The 11,982-nt window shown below is 39.9% G+C and overlaps 1 protein-coding gene across 2 annotated transcripts in view; it reads right to left on the bottom strand.

The window, feature by feature from the left end:
• Positions 1 to 11,982, bottom strand: part of gpc1b (glypican 1b) — a 76,951-nt gene that overhangs the window by 59,405 nt on the left and 5,564 nt on the right. Inside the window, exon 2 of one of the 2 annotated variants that reach the window (XM_079612047.1) lies at positions 5,754 to 5,899. In XM_079612047.1, coding sequence (XP_079468173.1) covers positions 5,754 to 5,898 — 145 coding nt within the window. In that variant the 5' untranslated portion in view covers position 5,899. Of the gene's footprint in view, positions 1 to 5,753; positions 6,334 to 11,982 lie in introns of those variants that run through there. The other variant, XM_079612046.1, reaches the window with a different exon arrangement.

The following is an 11,982-nucleotide window of genomic DNA, read 5'->3' as shown; positions in this document are numbered from 1 at the left end:
CTGAACTAAATTAAATGAACTGTCAAAACATTCAAATGCTACACAGCACAGGTGTAAAAAAAAAGAAAAAGAAAAAAAACAGGTTAAAGTCAGCTAAATTGACTAAAGTGTGTATACATGTGAGGAAAAAAAGACTAGATTTGCAGTGTATTAATGACACCTATTGATGGAAATAAATGTTGTGATGTTCCATACATTTTTGGTAAAGATCTTGTATTGTCAATGCAAGAGTCCATCACTCTGTAAAGTCTCCTCCAGCACATCCCAAAGACTTTCAATGAATATAAAAACACTCAGAAGTGTTAATTAATTCACGTGTGAAAATTATTCTTCATGCTCCATTCTTAATTATAATATTTCAAAAACTGCTTATCTACTGGGATTTTCACGCACAATCCTTTACAGATAATGGTCAAAGAAACAGAAAATATCCTGTGAGTGGCAGTTCTGTGGGCCAAAATTCCTTGTTGCTGCCAGAGGTCAGAGGAGAATGTCAAGACGGGTTTGAAGCTGATAGAAAGGCAGCAGTATCTCAAATAACTCAAAAAATCTCATTTTGAATCCTGTATATCAGTATGTGCATGTCCTTCAGGCTATGTCATGTATGTACACAGGTAGCAGTTATGGTAGGAATGTGACCCTTCGTCTCTCTCTCTCTCTCTCTCTCTCTCTCTCTCTCTCTCTCTCTCTCTCTCTCTCTCTCTCTCTCTTCCTTAAAAGGATGTCACACAATAGCAAATCCATCAAAATGTCTTCATCTAAATGTCACCTTGGTCTGTCACTTCTCTCTCTCTCCTCTGGGAGGGCAGTCCTTCACTCACAGGAAGACTGAGAACTACATTACACTCCATGTATTACAATCTGAGTCAGTTTGTCACATTTAGTGGCTAGATAATTCAATAAGCCTCGCTCTGGACTGCAGATTTACATCACGGCACTGTCCTGGCGTTATCTGATTTCAGAAGTATCATATTCAGCTGTGGATTGCGTCCTGGGAGAGAGGCCAAGGTCTTGTATTGACACACAGTTTTATGTTTTACCAATTACCAAAAAACTCAGGGTCTGCCTAAAACGGGACAATTACATTCAAGACAAATCCCTGGTAAGTGATCCGCTCTGCTGAAAACAGAGGACCATGCTAATTCACACTGGTCCAGCCTGGTTAGAGATGGCTTGTTCAAAGCTGGTTAAGCTATGGTAAAAAATACAGTTTTTATATTTTTTTTACCCACCCTTGCTCCACCTCACCATTCCAAACCTGTGACATTCTTCAATTAAAAACATCTGTTCTTGCTCATATGAAAAGTGAATCACTTTTCAGTTGGAGCTTTTCAATGAATCAGTTCACAAAATCTGTCTGAATGTTTCGTTCACAAATCAAACTCCTCTGAATCTCGATTCAGCTCATTGACTCGATGATTCAGTTGGTGGTTAACAGCTCAACGGCTTAAATTTCAGTCTGTTTTACACAAAAAGTTATTGGCTTCAGAAGACTTGAAATATAATGCATAAATAATATGGACCCTTTTTACTTGTTATGGTACTTTTGCAACCTTTTTTGAAGCTTGAAAGCTTAAGTCCCCATCAATTGTAATTGCATGGAAAAGAGAAACTAACAATAAGTTGTGCAGGTTAGTAACAGCATTAGAATGTGTAAATGATGACCATTTGACATTTTTGGGTGAACTATCCAGGACACCAGCATCCAAAAACACAACATATGCTTGCTAGCCATAAGAATCTTTTCTTCTGCTTTTTTTTTAGCAAAGCATCAGGGAGGGAACAACACATCAAGAGAAAAATTAATAAAATACTAGTAGGCCTACTTCTAAAGTCCAACACTCTGTTTTTCCTGTTTTAAGGGACAGAAAGGACAGAGGAAGGAGTAAATCGCATGCGAGTCTCAATATCAGTTTTTTCTTCCCCCTTTCACTGCTGCAGTGTGTCGAGTGGTTTCTCGGCTCTGCATGACATCAAACACTATGTGGTGAGTTTCAGGCTCCAGAGGGCAGATTACAGCGTAATGCCTTCAACATCTACTGCATCAGCACTATAAACACTTCACTCTGTGTCTGTGTGCATGAGTGGGAGTCTAGGAATACCCCGTTCTCAATTCATCTTGCTATATATGGATTGGTGGATAAATGCACAAATTCATTGTGAAAGCATGTTGTGTGACCCCTAAAATCAATGCATCCAAATCAATACACATTTACAACAAATCAATACAAAATACAATGCACTCTGTATGCACACACACACACACACAGCATGAATAAGAAGGGGAATTCTATACTATGCCCTAGAGCAAATGTGCTCATGCAACTTAAATATTGAAATATTCCTGCACAAAGGACTTCTGCTGTCTATGATGTTACCATGGGCCATTTCGCTTTCGAGCAACCATGGTTTGCCTCCAGCAGTTGCACTAGCGGCCGTCATCCAGCGGGACGCCGCGGCTCAGGGACCTCATTAGTGCTTTCATGCTCGCCTGTGTCCATGACTTAAACATGACTAATGACAGCTGCTTTATGACCACTGCCGACTCTAGAGTCACAGCTAGGGGGCGCTACACCTCATCATCACGGTGAATGGGGTTTGAGAGACTTCAGGTGATGTCAGTAAATAAATCATATTTGTTTTCATACAATATTAAAACTTATAAATAATAATAATAATAAAAAACTGAGTGAAATTGAGCTCAGAAGGGGATTCGGTCAGTTGGCAAATAAATAAATAAATTTTCATACAACATTCTAAATTATATATTATATGAATAAATAATAATAATAAAATAATAAAAAATATACATTGTATAGTTTATATTTATACATAAAACGTACATATAAATACATTTCCATGATTAGTATAAATAATGTATTATATGTGAGAGACTTTTTGATAAATTATAAACTTTTCCCACATTTTATGCAGGCTAGGCTCAAACCTTGGTAGCCCACATGAGCACAATGGCTCAATACGATATGGGGGCATGTCTGAAATCACCCCCTATTCCCTTATTCACAATTCCCTACATTAGTCCACTAATATAGTTCACTTGAGGGATTTCAGACACTGAGTGCGCTGGAAGAGCTGCCGCTTTTGCATAGTTTGTGCTTGCTGTTGAATAATTATAGCAAACTGGCAGCTCCAGTAGTAAGATGAAAAGATTTATCTAGAACTCTGCCATGGAAATTATGTATAAATCTTAATGAAAAATGTAATGATTAATTAAAAAGGAATTTATACCTGTATGATAATATGCGCTATCCACATTGGACCAGCGGTTTGGAAAATGGATGGATGGATGATTCAGCTGCAAGCGCCATCTTCTGGTCAAACGCAGGAATTTATTCAGTGCATGAATCTTACAGTGCATTATGGGTATTCTCTAGCCTAGCCATTGAGCATACATCGGTCGTACACTCGTTATTGCGGTGCATTATGGGACTGAATGAATGCACCCGATAACGCCCACTATAGTTTCGGACACATATGGCTGTTCCCTCAAATACTGCCCTATTTAAGGGGCAATTTAGGACACCGCCTTGCACTGACAACAATGCCACGCCTCCATCCAAATTGTCAATTTTTTAAGTCGCCCATTTATTAAGGATCGCCGAATTGTTGAAAAACCTAGACGGACTGTTAATCTGATAAGGTGTGTTTGCGGGTACCAATTCCAGTAATGTGATCTATGATTGGAGCATATTAGATAATTATATGCTCCCTCAATTGCATCAAAACAATTTAAAAGATTTTACAGTATGATATCATTTACATTGGGTGTAACTCTATCTACTAAACAAGGAGGGTAAGTACAAAGGTGAGTTGAACTTGGCTTGGTTTCCTAAAATGATTCCTGATATGAGCCTAACAAGAACTGACAGGAGCCATCTTGACCTGATCTGTCACTGAATCACTCTTGAAATGAGGTCAGGTACAGATTATCGCTGTGTATTGTCGTAACTTTAGGCTCTGGTGTGGGTCGCTCGGCTTGTTCGGGCCATTAGCAGGGTGTGCCACAGTTCGCCGAGGTGGGATCCCCTCTCCGGATCGCCAGGGGAATATCATTACTCACTTCTGAGTAAAACAGAAAGCATGGGGACTGATAGAAGACAGCTGCTTTTGCATAAGCTTTGTGGTGTTCTACTAGATAAAACACAGTAAACATAAACACTCACAAAACATGACCATGGGCCAAACGTTGCTCTCACAGGGTTGGTGTCAAGTTCATCTCAAATGAGTCAGAGAGAAGGATGATATACAATCCAGCTGAATGTTCAAATGTAGCCTTAAAATATTCAAACGAAGCTTTCCTATCAAAAATTAAAGACACAGCCTGAATGAAATTCATCCATCTAAGGTTAATGCCGAGTAGCAGCGGGAGAGGAAAGAATGGAAAAAAGCGAGAAGAGTTGGAATAACGGGCGATTCCATTAATGTCACAGAAACCGCTAAAGAAGAGTCCAGATTTCCTGTCCAGCCAGCTGACAACAGCCATGCAACTTTAATATTCACAAAAACCAAAATCAGATTCCCGCAGTTTTACGCATGGGAGGACAAGTATGTCAGCTCTTGAGTGGAGAGCCAGAGAAACATCACTGCTAGAGAAAAAGCTGCAGCATAATTGCAGAACATTTCCTGGGGGAAACTCCTGACTCTGATACAATTACTTTCAATTAAATCTCATTGTCTCCATACGGTTGAGAAGTTAGGGATAGGGGTTTGATCACCATCACTTAGGCATGTGAAAGTGTGCTAAACACAGCCCACACTGGCGATGTTAACATGTCTGAGTGAAGCGATTGTAGCGATGCATCACTCTGATTGAATGCGTCTGGACGTGCTGTACGTGTTTATGAGGATAATATCTCCATCATATTAATGTACAGTCACTAACGTCGGATTTTCACCTCTATTAATCTTCTAAATGGAGAACACTTTCTGATCATTAGGGAATACCGGCCGGGATCAGCTCGTGCGTCATGCGCAAGAGGATGATGGGTAAAAATACATTCAGGCTGCAGTGCTGAGCATAGAATCTAAGGTGATAGAAAAATTCAATGAAACAAAGAGAAATCAAGGTCTTCTGTGAGTGTGAAAGCACTTTTAACACACAGAACACCCGGCGAGGTTTCATCTTTTCAACTTACTCCTTAAAAATAAAAAGTGAAAACTCTATACCCTCATGGAGCAACTTTGGATGAGACAGACAATACTCCACCCTGACACACACACACACACACACACACACACACACACACACACACGCACCAGAAGCAACTGCAGAAAGCTCATAATCACCAGTAAATCTCTGTAACCATGCCACACACTCAAACGAAATGACAGCAGAAAAAATAGTCTAGGAAACTGTTATGGAATCCTGGGTCATGGAAAATTATAAAGTCCAAAGACCTGTGGGAATGTCAAATACTGTACATGTGCAGGACCGGATATAGTATATAAAGCAGGTTATCATAGCATTTGACAACAGTTGACCAGTAGAAATGATTACTAATTGTATACTTTGCCACCTTTTTAATATTTGTATTATTGCACTTTGAATTACTGTATCATTGTGTTGTGTATGAATGAAACTTGTCTTGCTTGCTGATAGTAACATAAGATGAAAATACATTTTTATCGCATAGTAGTTACTTGCATTAAAGTTTGCCTTTGTATGCAATGTCTTTATTCACAACTGTCATTCACGCTGAGATCTAGAATAACAGCAGGACTGATTCACCTACCGGATATTTCCGTTTGTGGGACTCCGTTCAGATTGAACCCCTTGCTGTTGTAGAACTGCCTGATGTCCGAGCATGTCTTGGGTTTACTGTCCCCGAACACCAGCCCGGTGAGAGCGCACAGAAGCACCAGTACGACAAAACCCATCCTGGACAGAAGAAAGAAGCGTGATGTGCGAATCAAATCCAATGGCGAAGAGCAGCGGACAAACGCATCCACAGCGAAATGATCTGCCGTTTCCAAAAGCGCACCGGTTCGCTCCCACGCGCTGTGTCTTATTCAGTGGCAACAGCTTGAATTAAAACGGGGAGCGCGATCATGTGTGAGAGATGACGGGGCGGAGAGGGAGGAATGACACAAGCTCACGGGAGCTCACAGTTCGGAGACGCGTCTGTGCGCTCGCGCTCGCGTTCGCGTTCGGTCAAGTGCGAGGCGGAGCGGGGCGGGCGCGCGAGCGAGCGAGGGAGAGAAGGCACCAACTGCAGGGCATCGGGTTCGTCTGCCGCTGCCGCCGCGATCCTCCACAGGATGTTGCATCAAATCATCCCGCTGGCCAATGAAGACGGGATTCCATTTCCCCACAGGCTCTCCTGTAGGACAGGATAAGGATCTCTGAGATTTCTAATGTAATTTAGTGAAACTCTGGTTTTGAGCTGACTTTGACATGTCATTATGCTAGATTTTTGTCAAGTCCAAAGGGATAACGTAAGAACTTTAAAGGATTCAGTTTGGAATCGTATTTGGAACCAATCCTATACAATCCTAAAGGGAATTTGCTTATAGGATTAGGACATAAAAATGAAATGTAGGCTATACACTAAATATACAGCATCCTGGCCTCGCTTACATCTGATATTAACATCCGATATTAACATCCAATGGAAGCAGATTGACACTAAATTGGGTCTAATTGGTTTTTAAAATTCAACCAGTTCAACGACATTCGAGAAGAAAACAAAAAAAAAACGTGACCTCATTGCAGCTATAGCCTATATTGTAAATGTTAATCTGTTCTGATGCGTCCCAAACAAGAACAAGGATTTTAATCTTTTCCAGTTAGACCTACAGTATATGTGCAACTTAAAAAAGAGAAAATCAAGAAAAAAATGGAAGAATACCATTATCAATTAGAAAATAGTAACTTCTGGGGAGCCAGTCATTTAAATCACAGCTAGCAGTCAACTAAAATGGCTTCCTGATTGGTGTTCTTGGCAGGTCAAGGTCAAGCATGTTGCATTATGGGATATAGTGATTAGCAATAGGCCTATAATACAAATCTTAAAGCAATTATAGAATCTTAAATATAATCTAAAATATCTGTAAGATTATGCTAAACATTCTCAAATAAAACATTACTGTACAAAGTGAAATTCAGTTCTTTTTTGGGGGGACTAGGGGAATTATCTTCCTTTCCACTGGCCGCAAAAACGCCTCTCGATAAGAGAGTTGGAAAAGTATGTTGAATTATTTATGAGGGAAATAACAAGGTTGAGTCCCAGCCTCTCTATTTCATGTTAAATGTAATACTCTGCCATATTTATTACGGTCCCAGACTGTCAACCCCTCTGCGGACAGGCCAGATCTTGACTTGCTTCAAAGATGCAGTAAATTTTTGAACAGGCTGCAGCTCGCCTGTGACAATACACACACCCGTAGTTATTCCTTGACAGACGCAGTGTTTTCTGAGTCATGTCTGCGGCCTGCAGTTTGACAAATCTGACAGGAAACACTCCTCACACTGAGAGAAAATACCGGCCCCGGGGCCACAAACAAGAGTCGAAGGAATATTACAAAGATAATCCAGGAAATGTAGCGCTGAAAAGAGAATAAAGGAGAGCGAATATGAACAGGTTAGTGAAAAACAGTGGCACACTTACATGGGTGAGCAATAAGACATTATACTTACATAACAACTGAGCGGAGCTGCCAGGGACGTGTGTGTGAGTGAATAGCGGGGTGTGGCCGGTTAGAACGGGTTCACAGAGAGGCACACAGTGAGTTAAATGCTTCGCCCTTTCTTTCCTCTAGCAGTTGAGATAACGATTACGTTGTTTTTGGTTTTATTCACATTTCACACAAATCTGAATCAGACCGTGTCATCGACATCTGATCTGTATCAGTTGATGTGGAAATTGTGTATGTCTGCACAATGCCAAAAGTCTTTCTGTGTGTGTGTGTGTGTGTGTGTGTGTGTGTGTGTGTGTGTGTGTGTGTGTGTGTGTGTGTGTGTGTGTGTGTGTGTGTGTGTGTGTGTGTGTGTGTGTGTGTGTGTGTGTGTGTGTGTGTGTGTGTGTGTGTGTGTGTGTACAAACTCAATAGAAATCTCAATTATGAAGGATGACTCCATTAAAGCACAACTCAAACATGTTAATGTAAATGTACATTAAATGCAAGAAAACACACACAAACACTAATCAAGCCGAGAAATTAAATTTTTATGTGACTCCAACATGTTCGATTGAACCAAATGAATCAGACTTCAGATTCAACTCTGAATTCACTGTTCTTTCTTTCTTTCTTTCTTTCTTTCTTTCTTTCTTTCTTTCTTTCTTTCTTTCTTTCTTTCTTTCTTTCTTTCTTTCTTTCTTTCTTACTTTCTTTCTTTCTTTTTATAAAGCAAATTCTTAAACAACTCATGGTTGACCGGAAGTGCTGTACAAATCACATGCTCATGCAGAATAGAAAAGACAATACAGTAAATAATGAATGTGGAACTTGTTGAAAGCTAGTGAAAATAAACTTAAAACTAGGTGAGGAGGAGGCATTTCTACTGGCTCACCAGCATTATATAATTTTCTCAGAGCAAACAGGACAAATGCCTTGATGCAGTTTAATATGGCAGGCTGTGCATAAACATGGAGTTTTTCTGTTGAGCCTGAGAGACAGCGAGATGCCATTTCAGAGAACGAGTGGAGCAAATTCAGCTCATCCAAACAAGAATAGCAACAGCGGTGGCATGTCCTCTCCAACAGAGGCAGAACTCAACTAAGCAGAGCTGAATGCCATGGTGCAGTTATTACCAAAGGTCCATCAGATTTGCTGGTCTTGACCCACACACTGGTCTCGGATACGGTTGCCCTGTGGCATTTTTGTGTGTGTTGTTCAGCTTGCTCTCAGTGAGTCAGGCCCTCGGAGAGCCGAAAAGCCACTGAATGCAGTGGTTTTGGGACCTTTGTTCAGGTCCGTCCGGTCATGTGATCAAAGCTTTTTGGAGAGGGCTGACTCATCCATGCCCACTCATCTGACTGGTCATCACAACATAGCATGTCTGATGTCACAAAAAAGACGCATAGTCAGTCTGACTAAAAGCGAATGATTCTAAATATGAATCATCTACACAGCTGAATATTTAATTAGACTCTTCTGATCGGATCTGGAGATATTTGTAGAAAGACGACGTAAAATGAATGCTTAGAGGTCTTTCATGGGTCAGAAGACTCAAAGCAGATCTCAGTTGTGTGACAACATCTCTTAGAAATCACAATAGAGTGCATGCAAAGGAGATAAAATGAACAGTGAATTATAAATGTTTCAAAATGATACAAAATAAGAGAAGATTATTCTTGATAAATGTCAACTGTGAGCTCTTCTAAATGAATTACTACAGTTTATTTGCGCACTACTTGAAAATATTTGTTTTACACTCATTTAAAAAAAAATCCAAATATAAAAAGATGTATCACAGATAGCTGAATGTGATATTGTCAAACACTGAATGTGAATTACCATACAAAGTGTAAATAAGAAATAAATGTAATTTTGACGAGAAAATGGAAATTTTGTAAAGACAAACTTCAAGCATTGGATTTGAAACTGAAATATTTTTTTTCTGCTCACCAGGGCTGCATTTATTTGATCAAAATTTCAGAAATCATTCTAAAATGCTGATTTTCTGCTCAAGAAGTTGAAAACTGCTGAAAAATGCTGAATGATAATCTTTTGGAAAAAAAAACTTTCCCTTCTTTGATGATTAGAAAGTTCATGATTTAAAAAAACGGCAAAAAAAATTTTTTTTTTAAACAATGTAAAATTATTACTGTCACTTTTGATCCATTGTATCCAATATATAGACAGACGGACGGACGGATGGATAGATAGAACGTTTCACCTGTCAGAAGCGCTTGAACTGCTCTTCCTGGCTTTATTGCCAATATGACACAGAATCCAAAAACAAACCACTCTGCTACAGGAAATCAATCTCAGTTTTAAAGCATTATATAATATTTGAAGTTCCCTCTTCACGGTGACGTGGGCTTGCTGACGTGGGGTATTGTGGTCGAGCCCCCGTAGGGCTGAAGTGGTTGTCGTGGCAGGTGGCGGAAGATCTGCTACGGGGTTGTGCTGCAATAATTACACAAATAAGCTTCTCTGCCCATGTTTGCTCCAGACAGACGCATTCAAGTTTTATTGGATCTGACCATGAAAGAGCCTTCTGCCTAATGAGGAACAGGAGCCATGTGTGTGTGTGTGTGTGTGTGTGTGTGTGTGTGTGTGTGTGTGTGTGTGTGTGTGTGTGTGTGTGTGTGTGTGTGTGTGTGTGTGTGTGTGTGTGTGTGTGTGTGTGTGTGTGTGTGTGTGTGTGTGTGTGTGTGTGTGTGTGTGTGTGTGTGTGTGTGTGAGTGTGTGAGTGTGTGTGTGTGTGTGTACCTTTGTGGGCGATTACTGCCCTATAGTACTATGGAGACAAAATTTGTTTTGTCAAACAAAACTTTTCTAAAACTGATAAAAACTCCCTTCAGTGACATCCAAGATGGAACAATTTATTTTAGGGCAGGGTTAAAATGAACGTAGAATTAGTCATAAGCTCTAGAGTCTATATGATAACAATGGTGGTATTGGTGTGGTACAGACTACAGAGGACAAAGATGTATTAATGTGAAATCAAGGGATGGTTTAGTTCCTCCTCTTTACACACACACACGTTGGGTCACACCTACTCGACCTGCTCCAAGCGGGACTCAAACCGGGGTCTCTGACGTGGACGGCAGGTGCTAACAAGGACACTAAAGACCGCAGCCTGTAGCGTCAGCCGCTAGTGAGACTCTTGAGGCCAGAGGAGTGAGGTTATGCACAGCTCTTACTGGCCTACGTCCGTTACACATGTTTTATGGGGAATTTCCATAGACATAATGATTTTTATACTGTACAACTGTATATTCTGATTTTTACACTGACACATTTTTACATTGTCTAAAAAGATCACTTAGTATGATTTATAAGCTGTTTTCCTGGACATTTCCCCACAAGGACAAGGCTTCGGATATTGCCATCTATGTGGTGACCAAACACACACACACACACACACACACACGTTTGAGCTGAAGAGTTTGAAGTGAAAAATAAACAGAGGTGTGAAAGCAAATAGAATGACGATGCTAAAACATTTAACGAAATATGAAAGCTGAGAAGTGTTCAGCAAAAAAAGCGAGATCATATATTTTTAACAAAGTGGCTATAGGAAGAGAGAGAGAGAGAGAGAGAGAGAGAGAGAGAGAGAGAGAGAGAGAGAGAGAGAGAGAGAGAGAGAGAGAGAGAGAGATGGTAGGAATGTGTTGGTGTGTCTCCAGGCATGCTGGCATGGAAAAGCCAAGTAATTACTGAGACAGAAACCACACTTCTGTCCCACACTCCTGAGAGTGTGGGACGCACACACGCACGCACGCACAAATGCACACACATGACTCCCTTGCATCCTCATACAAAACTTTCCGAACGGTTGAGATGTTCATTAATAGGAAAAGTTAACTTCTCCTTGTTGTGCGGTGACATTTGCATGGAAATAAATAAGCTCTTTTAATGAAAACAGATCATGTTGGTTTTATGCACTCCAAAAGTCATCATTCAAAAGTATGGGGTCAGTAAGATTTTTTGAACTATTTTTGAAAGAAGTCTCTTATGCTCAGCTCAAGGCTGCATTTATTTAATAAATTATTTGATCAGTAATAACGTGAAATATTATTGTGATTTAAAATGATGTTTTCTATTTAAATATATTTTAAATATGTTGTATTCCTGCGATGCAAAGCTGAATTTTCAGCGGCATTACTCCAGTCTTCAGTGTCACATGAAACATTTCTGATTATTATCAGTTGAAAACAATAATTTCGTAGAACCTGGTGAACTGAAATTTAAATAGAATTTATTTAAACTAATCAAAAGTCTTTTGACTCATTTAATGCATCCTTACTCAATAAAAGTGTAAGGATTAAAGTGTGTTTAAAAAACAACTTT

This window comes from Phoxinus phoxinus (assembly GCF_949152265.1).
Source record: "Phoxinus phoxinus genome assembly, chromosome: 5".
Taxonomy (NCBI): Eukaryota; Metazoa; Chordata; class Actinopteri; order Cypriniformes; family Leuciscidae; genus Phoxinus; species Phoxinus phoxinus.
Note: the sequence above shows the minus strand (reverse complement) of the source record. Positions and strands in the feature narration are given on the sequence as shown.